The 22818-nt window shown below is 45.7% G+C and overlaps 3 protein-coding genes and 1 pseudogene across 3 annotated transcripts; all 4 read left to right on the top strand.

The window, feature by feature from the left end:
• The first annotated feature begins 812 nt into the window (after positions 1 to 812).
• On the top strand, positions 813 to 5075 carry LOC125546049 (protein OSB2, chloroplastic-like). The gene is made up of 8 exons (XM_048710170.2): positions 813 to 1306; positions 1868 to 2006; positions 2550 to 2703; positions 3373 to 3473; positions 3575 to 3737; positions 3809 to 3877; positions 4630 to 4691; positions 4779 to 5075. The coding sequence occupies exons 1-8, from the start codon at positions 909 to 911 to the stop codon at positions 4929 to 4931; spliced, it is 1239 nt and encodes a 412-aa protein (XP_048566127.2). The 5' UTR covers positions 813 to 908; the 3' UTR covers positions 4932 to 5075.
• A 222-nt stretch (positions 5076 to 5297) lies between these two features.
• On the top strand, positions 5298 to 8166 carry LOC125547239 (L-type lectin-domain containing receptor kinase IX.1-like; annotated as a pseudogene).
• Positions 8167 to 8376: 210 nt separating this feature from the next.
• Positions 8377 to 10503, top strand: LOC125547240 (L-type lectin-domain containing receptor kinase IX.1-like). The gene is made up of 2 exons (XM_048711196.2): positions 8377 to 9821; positions 9894 to 10503. The coding sequence occupies exons 1-2, from the start codon at positions 8377 to 8379 to the stop codon at positions 10486 to 10488; spliced, it is 2040 nt and encodes a 679-aa protein (XP_048567153.2). The 3' UTR covers positions 10489 to 10503.
• A 667-nt stretch (positions 10504 to 11170) lies between these two features.
• LOC147981765 (uncharacterized) lies at positions 11171 to 12572 on the top strand. Its single transcript, XM_087516095.1, has 3 exons — positions 11171 to 11242; positions 11342 to 11494; positions 12021 to 12572. The coding sequence occupies exons 1-3, from the start codon at positions 11171 to 11173 to the stop codon at positions 12570 to 12572; spliced, it is 777 nt and encodes a 258-aa protein (XP_087372221.1).
• Positions 12573 to 22818: the final 10246 nt, after the last annotated feature.

Consider the following 22818-nt stretch of genomic DNA (forward strand, 5'->3'; position numbering starts at 1 on the left):
CCCCACACCGCTCCATCCTTCTCATCCATATCTTCAGCAGCAGAGACAACAAACAACATGCTATATCTTTTCCAATTTATTCTGGCCCTTCTTCCCCAACTCCCCATGACCTCCTATTGCAATTCGTGGCGTCGTTTCCAGTTACCTCCTGCCCCTTCTCTTCTAGCACAATGGTTGTAACTCTGGCAAACCAGTGATGCGACCGAAACATGAGATACACAGCTGGTTGCTGCCATCTGACGCCAATGTCAACCTTGCCCGTGGCATGGCCGCCGCCACCACCTCAACCTCCAGCAGCTGCCGACACCATCTCCTTCGCACCACGTGGCTCTATCGCAGAAAAGAAAGCATGGCCGCCGCCACCACCTCAACCTCCTGCAGCTACCTACACCATCTCCTTCGCACCACATGTAGGTGGCTCTATTGCAGAAAAGAAAAACTTACCAACAGAGCCTCCGTTGCAATAGTTTCCGCAACACGGCCTTTGTTTCAAAAGGGTTCTGCAACGCGACCTCTGATGGAAAAGAAAACGGTTTGAATTGCGTTGCAGAGATCGAAAAAAGAAGGAAAGATTGAACAAGGCTGCCGTTGGAGAGAGTCGAGCGCAACACTGAATTTGTTGCAAGATCTGACGGTTATCACTACCTCCATCCGATTGAGTTTCCTTCCCCTGTACAAGCGAGAATGAGCCGGCCCTACGAACCTCTGGACCACACCGGCCGGCCCGACGGGTCCGGTCCACTTCACTCCACCCACCGGCCCACTTCTACAAGCGACGCCCCCTCCGCAAGACTCCAGTCCAACCTCGGAGGTTTGACCTTCCCCTTGCTTCCTCCGCCTCCGGTCCAACTCCAAACCCCCTCCCCATCTCATTCTAGGGGTTAGGGTTTAACCGCCGACGCGCCACCATGCGCCACCTCGCCCGCCTCCTCAACCACCGCCTCCTCCTCCCCTCCACCGCCACCGCCTCCTCCTCCGCCGCCGCGGCCTTCTCCACCTCCAAGCGCGCCTACCCCAGCCGAGCCAAGCCGCGCCCGCCGCCGCCCAGCGAGAGCCCCGCGGAGGACGCGGCCGGAGACGACGGGGACGCGCCCCCGCCGGCCGACCCCGCGGCGTGGCAGAGGGAGAAGGTCCCCAGCGAGCTGCCCCGCCCGCCCACCATCCCCTTCCAGCCAAGTGTCGCCAACGCCGTCCGCCTCGTCGGCACCGTCGGCGCGCCCGTGCAGCTCCAGCGCCTCCCCGACGGCCGCTTCTCCGCCGTCTCCGTGCTCGTGCAGGACCGCCGCACCGACTTCCCCAAGTTCTGGTGCGTGCGATCACCGATTTCCGCTCCTCCTCTGTACTGTACTCGCTGATCGCTTGCTAGTGTTTGGGTTCCAAGAGGGTGGATTAGCACTGCCATGTTTAATTGCGCTCAAATGAAATGAAATGAATTACGGGTAGAACGGAGAAACGACGTTAGAACCAGTATGGGCAGGCTTATATAGATACGAAAGGAACACATGACTTAAGTGAGATATCCCTGCTCTGTTTCAGATATCTCTGTTCTGTTTCAAGTTGAAGTTAGCCCTGCTATCGGATCAAATTAAGTGTCTAGTGGAAGGATTTGTGATTTGACACTGTAAACTCTGACCACTAAATTGAATCCAAAATTGGTAGGGATCACTACATGTTCCAAAATTGCTAGGGATCACTACATTAGTAGCGTTTTATAGTTCCAGTAATTAAAGTCTTTGATAGACAATTTTGTTTTGTCTGGTTTTATGTTGTCGTGTCCTAGAGAACTTATGTGCCTGAGTATCCATCCGTATTTCGAGTGCATCGCTCCATTTTCTCATTGTGGAGTTTGCCACTTTTTTACCTGCAGGATCCCTGTAATATTTCAAGACGACTTGGCACAAATAGCTGCTTCTCACTTGCAAGAAAAGGACCTTGTCTATGTGTCTGGGCAATTAACTGGAGATGTTCCGCCATTCAAACATACTGATGGCCAAGCAAATATTCAGGTATACATCTATTCTATTTACTTTACTGCTGTGTTCTGCTTTCCCCTGTTATATGTAGAAGGTTAAGCATAAAGAAAGGGTAATCTTATTATCCTGCATACCGAGTGTGTGTGGAGCCCAGCAGCCCCCTACCTTTTACATACCTTATTTATTGCTGATAAAATGACAAAATCCTGGGTAATTGTACTACAATCACTTGTGAGAATGAATCACATGATGCTATCAAACGCACCCGACTGAATATGCAATCTGAGCTATGTAAGATTCGGCATTTGGTGAACTGATGCTTATGTTTACTTCATGACATGACTTAGCAGGCCTTTGTTGATCTGATATTCTGTTCCTTGTGACTTTTGAAGATTTCTGCTAATCGAACGAAGTAAAAAAAGTGCTGCTCATTCTGCTGTACTAGTGAAACTTTCTTACTTTTGATTCAAAATTTGGTTCTTCTTTCCTAAAGAAAATTGGCTGCTTGTTTCTCTTGCATCACATTATAGTTTAGTTTCTGAAACTAACTAACTGAATTTGCTATTTATATTCCAGGTTGTAGCACATTTGCTGTCATTTGTTGATAGTAAAGCTGTGGAAACGGATCTCATGGTGGATGAAGAGGAAGGGTTTATGGAGATTGCTGAGGCTGAAAAGAAAGTTGAACAAACCAAACCTGTCTCTAAATATCCAGCACGCACATTTTCAGGTGCTGGTTTGCTGCTCAGCTGTATCCAACCAAGCCCCAGTCTTATAGGCGATAATATTACATTGTTTGTGCTATGCCTGTGAGAAATTTACATTCCATTAGAAAAGAAAAGAAAGTTGCACCCAATGTTTTTGTCCTTAGCTTATCTTTTTTAATTTAAGATATAGTTTAGTTGCAGTAAAATAGTAATCTTTCATGGAGTTCCATGCCTATCAGCAATGGACAAACACTATCTAACAAGGACACCTTTCTGACAGCTTTATTGGCATGTCCATCATTTCGTAACTGTCTGATAGTTCGGATGTTTTCCTGATGATGAAACCTTACAATTTTTCTGCATTAAGTTACAACTTCACTTAATACATGCTGTCTACCGAATTAATAAGTTCAATTAAACTGGAAACCTCTTTATCTATACGCCTATACCTTGGTGTCAAAGTACTGCAGTAAGATATTTCTATGCAAAAGTATTAAAAGCTGATATACCAGAATGAACTATTAAAATGTGCCTTTTTGGGCAGTCATATATGCTGCTTTCAATGGACAACACGGGAGGTTTAGTGCTTACTTAACTACAGTAAACCCTTTTTTTTATTCAGTAGTCCAATCCCAGTTATGTATGAAAATATCCTTGTATTTTTTCTTGATGGTGTTATGTTTTATTCTCAGATTATAAAGCCAAACAGGACAAGTACAGAACGCTCTGGAATGATGTTCTTGCCAATCCACTTAATTGGACTGATAACCGAGCTGAGAAGGCGAATGGATCTGTGAGCATGTTGTTTATACATATGTGTTTACTGCCTTGAAAGTAAGAAGCAAAGCTTGTGAGCCACTAACACTTGCAGCCGTTTTTATTCGAATTGGGCAGAAAAATCCAAAGTATCCTGATTTTAAGAACAAGACAGCAGATGAGGCACTCTGGCTTGACTCAGCACCACATTATGTGCTAGAGAAGTTGGATGGTTTGACCTTTAATAGTGGCTACAATGCAGCTAAAACATATAAGCCTTTTAATTCTAGCATTGGGAAAGGTAAAACTTTAAACATAATATTCTCCCTTTTCGTGTTAATTTTTGATACTAATATTCAGTATAAACAACAGGTACGAATACAGGTTGGAGTAAATTCAAGACAAGCCAAGCTGCCTCTCCTGAGAAACAGAAAAAGGAAGGTAGGTATAAATTTGTTTTTATTTCCTGTGTGTTCATTTTACTTTACCATCAATAGTCAAGTGGCTTGTGGAATACACCTTCCTTATCTCTACTCGTAATCTAAGCTTGTGTACCTGGTAGTTGCACAAGTGGCTTAAATACCATCTTTGTCTGGCTTGTGGATTACATCCCATTATCTCTACTTGCTTCAATATCATCTTTGTCTGTTTGCCTTCCTCTTTTTGCAATGGGATCATTTGTGCCTGAGGATCTACTATCTTTTCTTCTATAAATAATGTTTTTGTGATCTGTCATCTTTAAGTTGTAAATACCCTCATGTATCTCTTGGTTCTTTAACCACACATAGGTTTTCCAAAGTTTTTTTGGAGGATTCTAATCTGTACAAACTTTTCCTACAAGGCCTGTTTGATTAATAGAATTGCAAGTAATAGGGATATTCCTTGGCATTTATTTGCACTGAATTTCATAGGAAATCTTCATCCAATCCAATCTGTTGGAAATAATCCTAAGTTTTTCCTATGCACAATCAAACATCTTTCGACCATGTAGTATTCAAGATGACATGACACTCTAATCATGGGTTTTGGAATTCATGTGAATCAAGGAGGTTATATGGCTTACAATGTCCATGTTTCTTGATGTGTCTTGGTCAAACTTTCTACCGAAACCTACATATTCTTCTTTTCGGTAGTTTGTGCTTTACAACCCGTGATCATCTCTTTGCTGATGACTCCCATATTATTGCTTTCAGCGGAATTGTGGCAGAGTCTGGTGGACAGTCCTCAAAGCTGGTGGGACAACCGAGCAGACAAGGTAAGTCTCGGGACATTTCGTCATGATTTATCCATCTTTCCCCCCTTGGCTGGTCCTAATGATTGTTCTGTCTCGTCTGAAATTCAGAGGTCACCTAAAGCCCCCGACTTCAAGCACAAGGACACTGGCGAGGCTCTGTGGTTAAGCCCCAAGACACCAAGTTGGGTTACAGATGCGCTGCCACCGGTGAGAGGAGGTAGCAGAGGCGGAGCTAGAAGACCGGAGACCCTGCTCTCTTGACCTATCTGAGGTGGCCTTGGCTGTGCGTCGGGCGTTGCCTCAGCTATATTCTTTTGCTAAATACTCAGGCTGTCTTCGGTCTGCTAACTTATGCGAGTAAGGTAGAGACCACTTTCAAGATTAAAAAAAATATCTCTGCCTTAACCTCCAGCGCTGTCACTGATGGCCATGTGGCCTTCGTAATGCTATGCCAGGATGTAAATAGCATTTCCACAAAATCGATGATATTTATGCTGCCATGTGGGTTGGGTTGGGTTGGGCCTTTGTAGTGCTTTCAGTTTCAAGGCCGTGCTTGCAGCAACTTTACCTATAGCGGTAAAGTGGGCCTTGGTCGTTTTCCATGAAACTGAAGTGGGCGGTGAGTGGTTCGGCCTCGGAGTTTTGAAGTAGAAGTTTGAACCTGTTTCTCCAGTTATTAAAAAAAAACCGTTTCTCTGGTTTACAGCGGGATAGCCGAAAGGAGCAGCAAAAGCCCAAACAAAAACAGCGGAATAGTGGAAAGGAGCTAGTGGAATATTAGACTACCCGGCGAATTGACCTGGTCAGATAGATGTCACATAATTTTTCTCACCTATATACAGGAGATTGAGCAGAAAGGTTATCATTTGGCTTATTAAGGCCCTGTTCGGAATCCCATCTGCTCCACAAAATAGCAGGAGCTGTGGAGCCACGAAACAGCCGCTCCGCATTTTTTCACCGTGACTCCACCCGTGCCAGGAGTGGAGCTATGGAGCGGAGGTAAGCTGAACAGGGGCTGTTGACATTGCTAGGGGCCATTTCATCATCGAGATTTGAAGTTGTATATGGTGAGCTTGTTGACGAGCTTCGAAACAACACGCTGCAGCAAATGGCTGCTGCCATGAGCTTTTCCCACCAAATACACATCGTCATGCTCCTCTGTTACTCGATATGGTCTCAGCACCCGCCTCGTGCTACCGTGTTTTCTTTTAGCTCCAACTTCTCTGATCCAGACTATGACGCCCAAGACTTCAGTTTCCAGGGTGACGCATACTATGACAACCAGTCTCACATGATCCAACTCACAAGAAATGGCCATGGTATAAGCATCAAGAACAGCATGGGACGAGCTTTCCTTGCGACGCCCATGCCGCTGTGGGATGTCACTGGCGAGCTCGCCCGCTTCACAACCTCCTTCACCTTCCAAATCAAGGTAAACAATGCAAACACTGGCGATGGCTTGACATTCTTCCTCGGGCATTATCCTCCGGTGAGCATTCCCAATGTCAAACGCGAGATGGGCAACGGGAACCTCAGCCTCTTCAACACAACCCCCGGCACGGTCGCGGCCGCGATGATGGAGCCGTGGCGGTTGAGTTCGACACATACTTGAACGATGGCTTCGACACGAGTAGCAGTCACATGGGCATTGATGTCAACTCCATCGTCTCACGGGCGTACACCAACGAGACCGTGCCTCGTAGGAACCTAACGTCTGGCCTCCCAATGACTTGCCACATCAGCTACGGCAACGACACAAAAATGCTAGCGACTTTTCTCCAGATCGCCGACATGACATATCGTGTCAACACTAGTCTTGACCTGAGGCAGTTCTTGCCAAGTGTGGTGGCCATTGGCTTCTCGGGTGCCACCGGTGTGGCTGTCGAGCTACACCAAATAATGTCCTGGTCATTTGACTCAACCTTGGACCCGCGGCCTGCACCGAAGAGGCCCCCTTCTACACCAAAGATCCTGCTAGTAGAGGTAATAACTGGACCAGTTATTGGCGTTATAACAATTGTGTGCATCTTTGTTGGCGTCCGTCGATGGCAGCTATGCATGAGAAAGAAGCATTATAGAGCTCTCGCCCAGGGCCTTGGACATATTGGTTATCATAAGTTGGCGCGTGCGTCCAACAAATTTGCAGAGGAAAACAAGCTTGGGGAAAGAGGCTCAGCCTCTGTTTATCGGGGCCAACTGGCAAGTCCAAGTAGACCGGTGGCGATAAAGAGATTCAAGCTGGCAGAATCGGGCGAGGAGAGGAAGGCGTTCGAGGACGAACTCGGGATTGCCAGTCGGTTGAGGTACCGGAACCTTGTCGAATTGATAGGCTGGTGCTACGAGCTATGACGGCCAGAGGAACCTGATTGAATTTATATGTTGATGGCGGGACGAGAGGTACACACGCCTCCTCCTTGTGTATGAGCTTTTGCCACAAGGTAGCCTTGATCAACACCTACACAGGGGAAATAGTTGGTTAGCATGGTCCAAGAGGTACACATTATAGGATCCGGCTTGCCTGCTCCCTCCCCGTGCTCCCATCCGTGCTTCCACTTAATTCTACGGTTGTTTTTTTTTTCTTTTTTTCTCATCCCCCTGATTTTAAAGGGGTGATGCCGGGCCTTATTTTGTTCCAATCAAATCAAGCCACGTAGACGGGAGCACGGATGGGCACACGACGGGGGAGCAGGCAAGTCTCGTCCCACATTATAATTGCATCTTGAGAGCATTTACATCGTTGTGCGCAACTTTGTTTTTTCTTGATACATAATGGATGTATATGCTTTGACAAACAGGTATGAGGTCATCCTCGACCTATACCTGCGTTGCAATACCTCCATGTAGATTGCGAGCAAGGCCAACAATGTATCGTACACGGTGATATCAAGTCCAGCAACGTGCTTCTTGGGTCTTCACACAATGCCAAGTTAGGTGACTTCGGATTGGCAAGATTTGTTCACCACGAAACTGGGTAAGGGATCACTGATGTCGTGCAAGGCACTTACGGATATATTGACCCTGTGTTCGTGGACACGAGCCAACGGAACAGGAGTCAGACATCTACAACTTCGGCATTGTCCTACTAGAGATGGTCTCTGGAAAGGACCCAACAACGCGCCTCCATGATACGCCTCCATTGTCGTCATGGGTAAGAAGTTTGTACTACAACAACACGATCCTTGAGGCCGCAGACGACAGGCTGATAGGCGGCGAGTCTAGTACCGGGCGACAACAGATGGAGCGTGTGCTACTTGTCAGGCTCTTGTGCGTGCACCAGGAACCGAGCAGCCGGCCATCCATCACCCACACCATGGATGCCGTACGACCGGAGGAGCTGACATTGGACATCACTCCCTTGGTGCCGGTGACGATCTCAAAAGTAGCTAGCATGCTGACGATACTTGATCGTCAGAATAACATATGCTTCTTCAGACTTGGTCAGACAGCACGTAGTACCTTATTTTCTCACCTAGGAGACAGCGCAGAAAGGTGGTGAGGCCTTGTCGTTTGGCTTATATCTTTCTGCTTAACGGACACTACCAGAGGTCGTCTTTGCGACATGTACACAGGATTTGCGCACGGCATGACGCTGAGGTCCGAGTCCGATGCCCCGGGCAGCTGGCTGTTGGTTTGCATCGCCAAATATTCGTCGAGATGACGAGTCAATATATAGGTGTGCTTGTTCACGAGCTTCCTTCCAAAGCAAATGGCTGCTGTGAGCTTCTCCCACCGAATACAGATCTTCATCCTCCTCTGCTGCTCGACATGGTCTTCTCTGCATCTGCCTCGTGCTACGGCGCTTTCTTTTAGCTCCAACTTCTCCGATCCCGACTACGACGCCCAAGACTTCAGTTTCCAGGGCGACGCATACTACGACTCCCCGTCTCAGATGATCCAGCTGACAAGAAGCGGCGTGGATCCAAGCATCCAGAACAGCGTAGGCCGAGCGTTCCTCGCGACGCCCATGCCGCTGTGGGACACCGTCACCGGCGAGCTCGCCCGCTTCACCACATCCTTCACCTTCCAAATCAAGGTAATCAGTGCAAGCAATGGCGATGGCATGACATTCTTCCTCGGGCATTATCCTCCGACGAGCATTTCCAATAACAACAACTTCGGCGGCGGGAACCTCGGCCTCTTCAACAAAACCGATGGCACGGTCGTCGCGACCGGCGACGACCGAGCCGTGGCGGTTGAGTTTGACACGTTCAAGAACGACGACGTCGACACCAGTGGCAGCCACATGGGCATCGATGTCAATTCCATCGTCTCACGGGCGTACACCAACGCGACCGTGCCAGGCAGGAACCTAACATCCGGCCTCCCGATGACTTGCCAGATCAGCTACGGCAACGACACAAAAATACTAGCGGCCGTTCTCCAAATCGGCGACGTGACCTACCATGTCAACACGAGTGTTGACCTGAGGCAGCTCTTGCCCAGCGTGGTGGCCATCGGCTTCTCGGGTGCCACTGGGTCTGCCGTTGAGTTACACCAAATAATGTCCTGGTCATTTAATTCCACCTTGGATCTACCACTTGCACGGAACAACTCCGAGATTCCACCGCCTTCGCCGAAGAGCTCTGAGATTCCGCCGCCTTCGCCGAAGAGCTCCAAGGTTCCGCCGAACCTGCGGAAACTGCTAGTAGAGGTAACTGGACCAGTTATTGGAGTTATTGCAATTGTGTGCATCTTTGTTGGCGTCCATCGATGGCAACTATGCACGAGGAAGAAGCGATGCAGAGCTCTCGCCAGGGGGCTTGAACATATTGATTATCATAGGCTGGCGCGTGCGGCCAACAATTTCGCTGAGGAAACCAGGCTCGGGCAAGGAGGTTCCGCCTTTGTTTATAGGGGACAACTCACAAGCCCAAGCAGACCGGTGGCTATAAAGAGATTCAAAACGGCGGCATCCGGGCAGGGGAGGCAGGCGTTCGAGGACGAACTCAGGGTCGCCAGTCGCCTGAGGCACCGGAACCTGGTCGAACTGATAGGTTGGTGCTACGACGACAAGAGGAACCCAATTGAGTTTGTATGCTGGTGGCGGGACGACAAGCACGCACGTCTCTTTCTTGTGTATGAGTTCCTGCCACAAGGTAGCCTTGATCAACACCTACATGGGGGCAACAGTTGGCTACCATGGGACAAGAGGTATGTAGTTCTGTCTCCATCGATGCAACTTAATTTCTTTTTGATGTAATGGTAACATGATTTGACAAACAGGTACGAGATCATCCTCGATCTAGGTTCTGCACTGCAATACCTCCATGTAGATTGCGAGCAACACCAACAATGTATCGTACATGGTGATATCAAGTCGAGCAATGTGCTGCTTGACACTTCGTACGGTGCGAAATTAGGTGACTTCGGATTGGCAAGATTTGTTCACCACGAAACCGGATCACAGACCACAGATATCGTGCAAGGCACTTATGGGTACATAGACCCTGTGTTCATCGACACGAGCCAGCGGAATATGCAGTCAGACATCTATAGTTTCGGCATTGTCCTATTAGAGATGATCTCTGGAAGGGACCCAACGGCGTGTCTCCCTGATAAGCCTCCACTCTCGTCATGGGTAAGGAGTTTGTACCACGGTAATGCGATCCTGGAGGCGGCAGATGGCAGGCTGATAGGCAGCGAGTCCACTGCTGGGCGACAACAGATGGAGCGTGCACTACTTGTCGGGCTCTTGTGTGTGCACCGAGACCCGAGCAGCCGTCCGTCTATCACCGACACCATGGATGCCCTGCGATCAGATGAGATGAAATTGGACATCACTCCCTTGGCTCCATCGAGGACGCTCTCATTGCCATAGCCTTTGTAGTTCAGGCTTCTAGTCTGAAAAATTCAAAAAGAAATATCATACATGCATTCAAGGGTTACATAATGAGTCGGGATATATTGAGAATAGCAATAATGTACTAGAAAGCTGGATGTGTACATCAACTGATGAAGTGGCTATATTTCTTCCATGCTAGTACAAATGTTGTTTTAATTTTTGTACGATTTTGAATACATATTTTAACCGGTTTTCCATATTGATATAGCTGTATGAAACTATAAATGATACTATCACAGGAAAACACGCAACGTGTATAATAACGAGTATTTAACAAAAAACTACCACATTTGACAGAAACGTGACAGAAAACTACCACTTTACAATTTTATGCGGAAAACTACCATTTTTGTCCTAATCCGTGGCAAAAAAACTACCAAGTCTCGAAACTGGCCGCTTCGCCCGTGCTAAGCGCCAAACTAACCAGGCGGTCCCACAGTGGCCAACCGACGCCTGCCGCGCGTTAACAGCCATTAACGGCGCGTCCGCGGTCGGAAACGACGGCTGTCAATGGTCCAATAAGTGAGAGCGAGCTCAGCCACTCGCTCATCCTCTTCCTCCTCGCTCGCTCTCATTCCTCCTCATCCTCTCCCTCTCCCTGGTGCTCTGAGCATATCACCGTCGCTGCCGCGGCCATTGCTGCCGGTAGAACTTGAGGATGCCATCCTGGAATGATGAGGAGAACTTGGACGAGGACACCTGCATGGTTTCAATGGATTCCCAGATCTTTGTAAGTGCATAATGGTGGAACAGAGTTAGGGTTAGGGTTAGTTCATCCAAATTGGAGATTCCAAGTTGCTTTTGGTTCGATTCCAAGTTTCTTTTGCAGGAAACCCCTGACAGTGTGGTGGATCCATCTTTCTGTGGTTCTTACACTGGATCTGAGCCGATGTGCATGATGCATCATCAGAGGCCGAAGAAGATGGTAGCTTTTGAAGGTGCTTTGACTGGGAGGCGATTCCTGGGTTGTCTTGTGCAGCAGGTATTAAATCTTGCACGCTTACTTGTGTTGCTGGTGGAGATGTGTGGTGTGTGATGTGTTTTGCTGGTGGAGATGTGTGGTGCAGCATGTTAATTGAATTTTGTGTGCAGAGATGTGGTCCAGCATATTAAGTTGTGCAGAGATGTGTGCTATAGTTTTGAACTGAAACTTCAAAGTGACATACATATGGAAAGCCTATATGTGAAAGTAGATCTTTAGTTAACTGAATTCAATAAATGACTGAACCTGAGAACACCTGTTAAATATGAACTATGAACTGAATATATTTGTTAGCTGTTAACTGAATATAGCTGTGAACTGAAAAGAACAGAGTTACATGCATTTATCTCTGCTACAAAATAAGGTGATGTGTGCTTAGTATCAAAGAATTATGTTTGCATAATTCAGAGAGCATTGATGTAAACAAAGGGTTTCAGTTAAATGAATTGAGTTTATGACTTGAGTTATCTGTACTAAGTTTGTTACTAAGTGCTTTGTGCTTAATTAAAAATAATTGCTTTTGTAGGATGTAGGTGTCAACTGTGGGGTTGTGGAGTGGGTGGATGGTCCTTGGCCGGAGATTCTACAAAGGTGCCTAACAAGGATTTGGCACATGTACCATGAGCAGAACTTGGGGAGGGTGAAGGACAAACAAGCCCATGAGAAAGAGGTGGCCAAGCTAAAGAAGGAAATTGATTTCCTGTCAAACAACTACAACCAGTTGGTGGAAGATGTATCCAAGCTTTTTGACTATCAAGATGGCAAGATGTCTCATGACATGGACTATACCAGTCAGGCAATCAATGATCTAAATGCAAAGAAGAAACAACTTGAGGATCAGGCAAAGATTGAGATAAGTATGGAAAAGCCGAAGCTTGCCAAGGAGCAAAGGTGCATTCTTCAAAGCCAAGCAGATATCATTCAGAACATGAGGAAGGCCATGAAGGAAGTGGAGGGGGACAGGGACCTACTTAAGCAAGAGAAGAAGAAGCTGGAGTATCTGATTGCTGATCTGCTCAATGCTGGGCATGCCAGCAAAGATAAGCTGGAGAGGATCAAGGCAATTATGAATGGGTGAAGTTCTTGGTGTGTGGGTTAAGTAATTAGTAGGCTTATATATATAGCTGGCCTTGGAATGTCATGCATGTTAGGTGTATATTTTGGAAAAGTTTCATGTGCTTTCAGAACCTGAATCAAGATGGTACGAGGGAGGGGGGGGGGGTACTGTTATGGTTTAAGAACTAGGTGGTTTTATCTATGATGTAATGACTTATATGTTAAGACCTACTATGCTAAGTGAGTACTCATGCTAAGTTAAGTAAGTAAGGATGTTTTATCTATGATGAGGCTGTTTTACCGACAGTAGTGGCTAACTGACATGTGTGGCTAACTGACACTGATAACATACATAGTCAGTGTTGCCCATATCGAAATTAGATAGTCTGACAAATAACTGAACATAGATAGCAAGTAGATACCAAGTAGAAGTGAACATAGATAGGAAGTAGAACTAAACATAGTGTCTGCATACATAGATAGTACTGGCATTCATAGTCTGACATACTGCTGGCATACATAGATAGCAAGTAGGGTATCAAACTAAACATAGTGCTGACCAAACTGAACATTTAAACTTACTGAACTTACGAAAGTTTAGGACTGACGAAACTGATTTTTTTTGCACTGACAAAAGTGAAGGCAACATCTCAGTCCTCCTTCTTCAGCATCTTCAGGCGCTAGGAGCGGCACACCGTAGTCATCTTCACGGCCGCCCTCTTCTTCTTGCCCGGCGCCGGCTCCACCACATCTTCACTGCCCCCATCTTCTTCTTGCTTCACGACGACGACCTCTGGGAGATTGGCGACCTCCGGCAGCGCATCCACGTGGATTGGGAGGTTCCTGTCCCCCTCCACCGCGTCGAGGACAGGAGCCAGCAGCTGCACATCAGGCTTGTCGTCGGAGAGTACGACGACCTCCTCCACCTCGTCGTCAGAGGACTCATCCTCATGATCGTCAGAGGACTCGTCGTCGGAGTCGTTGTCTGGCCCGAGGACCCATGGATTGCGCCTCTCCCAGTAGGCGTTGTTGATGGGGGCTGGGAGAGCAAGGACAGCATCGGTGACGTGATCCGCGGTGGCCGGCGGTGTGGTGGACGAGCGGTACATCCACCAACGGGCGCGCTGCCTGGGGTCGGGGGAGCGCTGCACCTCGTGCATCGCCCACAGGAGAATGGTCGCCGGCGGGACGGTGTAGCCGGCAGGGAAGGCACGCTGCTTTTCAGCAACTGTCATCACCTTCACCAGGCCGCGAGCGTGGTTCCTCATCATCGCCACACCGAGGAACCAATGCACGATCTCCCTGTACTACGCGCGCATCTCCTGGTTGTTGCCGGCTAGAACTTCGATGGCCCGCTGCCAGCCCATGGCGACAGCAGTGGGGGTGGTTGCCGGCAGCGATTTCGACGGGAGAGAGGGGGAAGTGGAGTGGGCGGTGCGAGCGGCGAGTGGGCAGAGAGAGTGGTGGATGGACACGTATTAAAGGCTGAGAATCCGAAACGACTAGTGTTACTCAACGCACGCTCACCACGCTACCGGCCACAACGCACGTTGAACACACGCCGCGGCGTGGCTAATTAAATATAAGTAGGATGGCCGATGCTAGTAAAACAAATCACTAGCACTAGCCCATTGGTATTGAACGCATGGTTACAACCCTAAGGTCCTGGGTTCAAGTCCCAGGCCAAACTATTTTTGTGCAAAGTTTTTTTGGGAGTCTAAAATGAATTTTTCTGTAACTTCTGGTTCATATGTTTGAATTTAACTAGGCTAGTATCACAAATTAAAATGAACTGTAGAAATGGAAAATTGAAACAAATTAAACAAATTAAGTACCATACATTCAACATTCTCCACAAGTTCACATGTCTGAATTTAACCAGGCTAGTAGGAGAACACAAACTTAGTAGCATACAATCAAACTTAGTAGCAGAACACAAACTTAGTAGCATACATAGTTTCAATGGTTTCCACTAGCATTGAAATAGGCTGCAAACTTGCTAGGAGCTTTCCTCTTCCTCTTGCCTGCTAATATCCCAGGTTCTCCAGTGGATGTTCTTGGTGCATTGAATGTTCTTGTTGATACTGATCCTCTTGGAGCTCTTGTTGATGTTGATCCTCTTGGAGGTGCTGGTGAATGATGACCCACAAGTATAGGGGATCTATCGTAGTCCTTTCGATAAGTAAGAGTGTCGAACCCAACGAGGAGCAGAAGGAAATGATAAGCGGTTTTCAGCAAGGTATTCTCTGCAATCACTGAAATTATCGGTAACAGATAGTTTTGTAATAAGGTAATTGGTAACGAGTAACAAGTAACAAGTGTAAATAAAGTGCAACAAGATGGCCCAATCCTTTTTGTAGCAAAGGACAAGCCTGGACAAACTCTTATATGAAGGAAAGCGCTCCCGAGGACACATGGGAATTATCGTCAAGCTAGTTTTCATCACGTTCATATGATTCGCGTTCGGTACTTTGATAATTTGATATGTGGGTGGACCGGTGCTTGGGTGCTGTCCTTACTTGGAAAAGCATCCCACTTATGATTAACCCCCATTGCAAGCATCCGCAACTAAAACAGAAGTATTAAGGTAAACTTAACCATAGCATGAAACATATGGATCCAAGTCAGCCCCTTACGAAGCAACACATAAACTAGGGTTTAAGCTTCTGTCACTCTAGCAACACATCATCTACTTATTACTTCTCAATGCCTCCATCTAGGCCCAAACAATGGTGAAGTGTCATGTAGTCGACGTTCACATGACACCGCTAGAGGGATGCCAACATACATCTCATCAAAATATCGAGCGAATACCAAATTCACATGACTACAAATAGCAAGACTTCTCCCATGTCCTAAGGAAAAAACGTAACTACTCACAAAGCATATTCATGTTCATAATCAGAGGGGTATTAATATGCATAATGGATCCGAACATATGATCTTTGAAGGAAATATGCCCTAGAGGCAATAATAAAGTTATTATTTATTTCCTTATATCATGATAAATGTTTATTATTCATGCTAGAATTGTATTAACCGGAAACATGATACTTGTGTGAATACATAGACAAACAGAGTGCCACTAGTATGCCTCTACTTGACTAGCTCGTTAATCAAAGATGGTTATGTTTCCTAGCCATAGACAAAGAGTTGTCATTTGATTAACGGGATCACATCATTAGGAGAATGATGTGATTGACTTGAACCATCCCGTTAGCTTAGTACTTGATCATTTAGTTTGTTGCTATTGCTTTCTTCATGACTTATACACGTTCCTATGACTATGAGATTATGCAACTCCCGTTTACCGGAGGAACACTTTGTGTGCTACCAAACATCACAACATAACTGGGTGATTATAAAGGTGCTCTACAGGTGTCTCCAAAGGTACTTGTTGGGTTGGCGTATTTCGAGATTAGGATTTGTCACTCCGATTGTCGGAGAGGTATCTCTGGGCCCACTCGGTAATGCACATCACTATAAGCCTTGCAAGCAATGCAACTAATGAGTTAGTTGCGGGATTATGTATTACGGAACGAGTAAAGAGACTTGCCGGTAACGAGATTGAACTAGGTATTGAGATACCGACGATCAAATCTCGGGCAAGTAACATACCGATGACAAAGGGAACACCGTATGTTGCTATGCGGTTTGACCGATAAATATCTTCGTAGAATATGTAGGAGCCTATATGAGCATCCAGGTTCCGCTATTGGTTATTGACCGGAGACTTGTCTCGGTCATGTCTACGTAGTTCTCGAACCCGTAGGGTCCGCACGCTTAAAGTTAGATGATGGTTATATTATGAGTTTATGTACCGCAGGTAGTTCGGAGTCCCGGATATGATCACGGACATGACGAGGAGTCTCGAAATGGTCGAGACGTAAAGATCGATATATTGGACGACTATGTTTGGACACCGGAAAGGTTCCGGAAGGTTTCAGACATTTATCGGAGTACCGGGGGTTACCGAAACCCCCCGGGAACTAATGGGCCTTGTTGGGCCTTAGTGGAGAGAGAGAGGGGCTGGCCAGGGCAAGAGGCGCGCCCCCTCCCCTTGAGTCCGAATAGGACAAGGAAAGGGGGGCGGCGCCCCCCTTGCCTTTCCCCTCTCCCACTCCTTCCTCCCCCCTCCTTCTTGGACTAGGAAAGGGAGGGGCAAACCTACTTGGAGTAGGTTTCCCCTTCCTGGGGCGCACCACCCCCTTGGCCGGCCCTCTCCTCATCCCCCCTTTATATACGGAGGAGGGGGGCACCCCATAGAAAAAACAATTGATCTCTTGATCTCTTAGCCGTGTGCGGTGCCCCCCTCCACCATAATCCACCTCGATCATATCGTAGCAGTGCTTAGGCAAAGCCCTGCGTCGGTAGAACATCATCATCGTCACCACGACGTTGTGCTGACGAAACTCTCCCTCAACACTCGGCTGGATCAGAGTTCGAGGGACGTCATCGAGTTGAGCGTGTGCAGAACTCGGAGGTGCCGTGCGTTCGGTACTTGATCGATCGGATCATGAAGACGTACGACTACATCAACCGCGTTGTGCTAACGCTTCCGCTTTCGGTCTACGAGGGTACGTGGACACACTCTCCCCTCTCATTGCTATGCATCACCATGATCTTGCGTGTGCGTAGGAATTTTTTTGAAATTACTACGTTCCCCAACAGTGGCATCCGAGCCTGGTTTTATGCTTAGATGTCATATGCACGAGTAGAACACAAGTGAGTTGTGGGCGATACAAGTCATACAGCTTACCAGCATGTCATACTTTGGTTCGGCGGTATTGTTGGATGACGCGAGACTGGTTCTACCGACGTGCTTTGCACACATGTGGCTGGCGGGTGTCAGTTTCCCCAACTTTAGTTGAACCAAGTGTGGCTATGCCCGGTCCTTGAGAAGGTTAAAACAACACTAACTTGACAAACTATCATTGTGGGTTTGATGCGTAGGTAAGAATGGTTCTTGCTCAGCCCGTAGCAGCCACGTAAAACTTTGCAACAACAAAGTAGAGGACGTCTAACTTGTTTTTGCAGGGCATGTTGTGATGTGATATGGCCAAGGCATGATGCTATATTTTATTGTATGAGATGATCATGTTTTGTAACCGAGTTATCGGCAACTGGCAGGAGCCATATGGTTGTCGCTTTATTGTATGCAATGCAATCGCCCTGTAATGCTTTACTTTATCACTAAGCGGTAGCGATAGTCGTAGAAGCATAAGTTGGCGAGACGACAACGATGCTACGATGGAGATCAAGGTGTTGGGCCGGTGACGATGGTGATCATGACAGTGCTTCGGAGATGGAGATCACAAGCACAAGATGATGATGGCCATATCATATCACTTATATTGATTGCATGTGATGTTTATCTTTTATGCATCTTATCTTGCTTTGATTGACGGTAGCATTATAAGATGATCTCTCACTAAATTATCAAGATATAAGTGTTCTCCCTGAGTATGCACCGTTGCGAAAGTTCTCCATGCTGAGACACCACGTGATGATCGGGTGTGATAGGCTCTACGTTCAAATACAACGGGTGCAAAACAGTTGCACACGCGGAATACTCAGGTTAAACTTGACGAGCTTAGCATATAACAGATATGGCCTCGGAACACTAAGACCGAAAGGTCGAGCGTGAATCATATAGTAGATATGATCAACATAGTGATGTTCACCATTGAAACTACATCTCACGTGATGATCGGACTTGGTTTAGTTGATTTGGATCACGTGACCACTTAGAAGATTAGAGAGATGTCTATCTAAGTGAGAGTTCTTAAGTAATATGATTAATTGAACTTAAATTTATCATGAACTTAGTACCTGATAGTTTCTTGCTTGTCTATGTTGATTGTAGATAGATGGCTTGTGCTGTTGTTCCGTTGAATTTTAATGCGTTCCTTGAGAAAGCAAAGTTGAAAGATGATGGTAGCAATTACACAGTCTGGGTCCGTAACTTGAGGATTATCCTCATTGCTGCACAGAAGAATTACGTCCTGGAAGCACCGCTGGGTGCCAGGCCTGCTGCAGATGCTGCTGACAACGTTAAGAACATTTGGCAGAGTAAAGCTGATGACTACTCGATAGTTCAGTGTGCCATGCTTTACGGCTTAGAACCGGGACTTCAACGATGTTTCGAACGTCATGGAGCATATGAGATGTTCCAGGAATTGAAGTTAATATTTCAAGAAAATGCCCAGATTGAGAGATATGAAGTCTCCAATAAGTTCTATAGCTGCAAGATGGAGGAGAATAGTTCTGTCAGTGAACATATACTCAAAATGTCTGGGTATCATAATCACTTGACTCAACTGGGAGTTAATCTCCCTGTTGATAGTGTCATTGACAAAGTTCTTCAATCACTGCCACCAAGCTACAAAAGCTTCGTGATGAACTATAATATGCAAGGGATGAATAAGACAATTCCCGAGCTCTTCGCGATGCTAAAGACTGCGGAGGTAGAAATCAAGAAGGAGCATCAAGTGTTGATGGTCAATAAGGTCACCAGTTTCAAGAAAAAGGGCAAAGGGAAGAAGAAGGGGAACTTCAAGAAGAACGTCAAACAAGTTGCTACTCAAGAGAAGAAACCCAAGTCTGAGACTGAGTGCTTCTACTGCAAGCAGACTGGTCACTGGAAGCGGAACTGCCCCAAGTATTTGGCGGATAAGAAGGATGGCAAGGTGAACAAAGGTATATGTGATATACATGTTATTGATGTGTACCTTACTAATGCTCGCAGTAGCACCTGGGTATTTGATACTGGTTCTGTTGTTAACATTTGCAACTCGAAATAGGGGCAACAGATTAAGCGAAGATTGGCTAAGGACGAGGTGACGATGCGCGTGGGAAATGGTTCCAAAGTCGATGTGATCGCGGTCGGCACACTACCTCTACATCTACCTTCGGGATTAGTTTTAGACCTGAATAATTGTTATTTGGTGCCAGCATTGAACATGAACATTATATCCAGATCTTGTTTGATGCGAGACGGTTATTCATTTGAATCAGAGAATAATGGTTGTTCTATTTATATGAGTAATATCTTTTATGGTCATGCACCCTTGAAGAGTGGTCTATTGTTGTTAAATCTCGATAGTAGTGATAAACATATTCATAATATTGAAGCTAAAAGATGCAGAGTTGATAATGATAGTGCAACTTATTTGTGGCACTGCCGTTTAGGTCATATCGGTGTAAAGCGCATGAAGAAACTCCATACTGATGGACTTTTGGAACCACTTGATTATGAATCACTTGGTACTTGCGAACCGTGCCTCATGGGCAAGATGACTAAAACGCCGTTCTCCGAAACTATGAAGCGAGCAACAGATTTGTTGGAAATCATACATACAGATGTGTGTGGTCCGATGAATATTTAGGCTTGCGGCGGGTATCGTTATTTTCTCACCTTCACAGATGATTTAAGCAGATATGGGTATATCTACTTAATGAAACATAAGTCTGAAACATTTGAAAAGTTCAAAGAATTTCAGAGTGAAGTTGAAAATCATCGTAACAAGAAAATAAAGTTTCTACGATCTGATCATGGAGGAGAATATTTGAGTTATGAGTTTGGTCTTCATTTGAAACAATGCGGAATAGTTTCGCAACTCACGCCACCCGAAACACCATAGCGTAATGGTGTGTCCTAACATCGTAATCGTACTTTACTGGATATGGTGCGATCAATGATGTCTCTTACTGATTTACCGCTATCGTTTTGGGGTTATGCTCTAGAGACAGCCGCATTCATGTTAAATAGGGCACCATCTAAATCCGTTGAGATGACGCCTTATGAACTATGGTTTGGCAAGAAACCAAAGTTGTCGTTTCTTAAAGTTTGGGGCTGCGATGCTTATGTGAAAAAGCTTCAACTTGATAAGCTCGAACCCAAATCAGAGATATGTGTCTTCAAAGGATAGCCAAAAGAGACTGTTGGGTACACCTTCTATCATAGATCCAAAGGCAAGACTTTTGTTGCTAAATTTGGAATCTTTCTAGAGAAGGAGTTTCTCTCGAAAGAAGTGAGTGGGAGGAAAGTAGAACTTGATGAGGTAACTGTACCTGCTCCCTTATTGGAAAGTAGTTCATCACAGAAATCGGTTCCTGTGACAGCTACACCAATTAGTGAGGAAGTTAATGATGATGATCATGAAACTTCAGATCAAGTTGTTACTGAACCTCATAGGTCAACCAAAGTAAGATCCGCACCAGAGTGGTACGGTAATCATGTTCTGGAGGTTATGTTACTAGACCATGACGAACCTACGAACTATGAAGAAGCGATGGTAAGCCTAGATTCCGCAAAATGGCTTGAGGCCATGAAATCCGAGATGGGATCCATGTATGAGAACAAAGTGTGGAATTTGGTTGACTTACCCGATGATCGGCAAGCCATTGAAAATAAATGGATCTTCAAGAAGAAGACTGACGCTGACGGTAATGTTACTATCTATAAAGCTCAACTTGTTGCAAAAGGTTTTTGACAAGTTCAAGGGATTGACTACGATGAGACTTTCTCACCCGTAGCGATGCTTAAGTCTGTCCGAATCATGTTAGCAATTGCTGCATTTTATGATTATGAAATTTGGCAAATGGATGTCAAAACTGCATTCCTGAATGGATTTCTGGAAGAAGAGTTGTATATGATGCAACCGGAAGGTTTTGTCGATCCAAAGGGAGCTAACAAAGTATGCAAGCTCCAGCGATCCATTTATGGACTGGTGCAAGCCTCTCGGAGTTGGAATAAACGTTTTGATAGTGTGATCAAAGCTTATGGTTTTATACAGACTTTTGGAGAAGCCTGTATTTACAAGAAAGTGAGTGGGAGCTCTGTAGAATTTTTGATATTATATGTGGATGACATATTGTTGATTGGAAATGATATAGAATTTCTGGATAGCATAAAAGGATATTTGAATAAGAGTTTTTGAATGAAAGACCTCAGAGAAGCTGCTTATATATTGGGCATCAAGATCTATAGAGATAGATCAAGATGCTTAATTGGACTTTCACAAAGCACATACCTTGACAAAGTTTTGAAGAAGTTCAAAATAGATCAAGCAAAGAAAGGGTTCTTGCCTGTGTTACAAGGTGTGAAGTTGAGTAAGACTCAATGCCCGACCACTGCAGAAGATAGAGAGAAAATGAAAGATGTTCCCTATGCTTCAGCCATAGGCTCTATCATGTATGTAATGCTGTGTACCTGACCTGATGTGTGCCTTGCTATTAATTTAGCAGGGAGGTACCAACGTAATCCAGGAATGGATCACTGGACAGCGGTCAAGAACATCCTGAAATACCTGAGAAGGACTAAGGATATGTTTCTCGTATATGGAGGTGACAAAGAACTCGTCGTAAATGGTTACGTCGATGCAAGCTTTGACACTGATCCGGACGATTCTAAATCGCAAACCAGATATGTGTTTTTATTAAACGGTGGGGCTGTCAGTTGGTGTAGTTCTAAACAAAGCATCGTAGTAGGATCTACATGTGAAGCGGAGTACATAGCTGCTTCAGAAGTAGCAAATGAAGGAGTCTAGATGAAGGAGTTCATATCCGATCTAGGTGTCATACCTAGTGCATCGGGTCCAATGAAAATCTTTTGTGACAATACTGGTGCAATTGCTTTGGCAAAGGAATCCAGATTTCACAAGAGAACTAAGCACATCAAGGGACGCTTCAACTCCATCCGGGATCAAGTCCAGGTGGGAGACATAGAGATTTGCAAGATACATACGGATCTGAATGTTGCAGACCCGTTGACTAAGCCTCTTCCACGAGCAAAACATGACCAGCACCAAGGCTCCATGGGTGTTAGAATCATTACTATGTAATCTCGATTATTGACTCTATTGCAAGCGGGAGACTGAAGGAAATATTCCCTAGAGGCAATAATAAAGTTATTATTTATTTCCTTATATCATGATAAATGTTTATTATTCATGCTAGAATTGTATTAACCGTAAACATGATACCTATGTGAATACATAGACAAACAGAGTGTCACTAGTATGCCTCTACTTGACTAGTTCGTTAATCAAAGATGGTTAAGTTTCCTAGCCATAGACATGAGTTGTCATTTGATGAACGGGATCACATAATTAGAGAATGATGTGATTGACTTGACCCATCCGTTACCTTAGCACTATGATCGTTTAGTTTATTGCTATTGCTGTCTCCATAACTTATACATGTTCCTATGACTATGAGATTATGCAACTCCGAATACCGGAGGAACACTTAGTGTGCTATCAAAC

Source organism: Triticum urartu, chromosome 3A (assembly GCF_056163025.1).
Source record: "Triticum urartu cultivar PI428250 chromosome 3A, HENAU_Tu73, whole genome shotgun sequence".
Taxonomy (NCBI): Eukaryota; Viridiplantae; Streptophyta; class Magnoliopsida; order Poales; family Poaceae; genus Triticum; species Triticum urartu.

Bases quoted from the DNA above. Each gene is read 5' to 3' on its own strand.
- LOC147981765 (XM_087516095.1), top strand. From the start codon at position 11,171: ATGCCATCCTGGAATGATGAGGAGAACTTGGACGAGGACACCTGCATG. The intron at 11,243-11,341 runs GTAAGTGCATAA...TTTCTTTTGCAG, and splicing joins CAATGGATTCCCAGATCTTT to GAAACCCCTGACAGTGTGGT. The intron at 11,495-12,020 runs GTATTAAATCTT...TTGCTTTTGTAG, and splicing joins TGGGTTGTCTTGTGCAGCAG to GATGTAGGTGTCAACTGTGG.
- LOC125547240 (XM_048711196.2), top strand. From the start codon at position 8,377: ATGGCTGCTGTGAGCTTCTCCCACCGAATACAGATCTTCATCCTCCTC. The intron at 9,822-9,893 runs GTATGTAGTTCT...TTTGACAAACAG, and splicing joins TGGCTACCATGGGACAAGAG to GTACGAGATCATCCTCGATC.
- LOC125546049 (XM_048710170.2), top strand. From the start codon at position 909: ATGCGCCACCTCGCCCGCCTCCTCAACCACCGCCTCCTCCTCCCCTCC. The intron at 2,704-3,372 runs GTGCTGGTTTGC...TTTTATTCTCAG, and splicing joins TCCAGCACGCACATTTTCAG to ATTATAAAGCCAAACAGGAC. The intron at 3,878-4,629 runs GTAGGTATAAAT...TATTGCTTTCAG, and splicing joins TGAGAAACAGAAAAAGGAAG to CGGAATTGTGGCAGAGTCTG.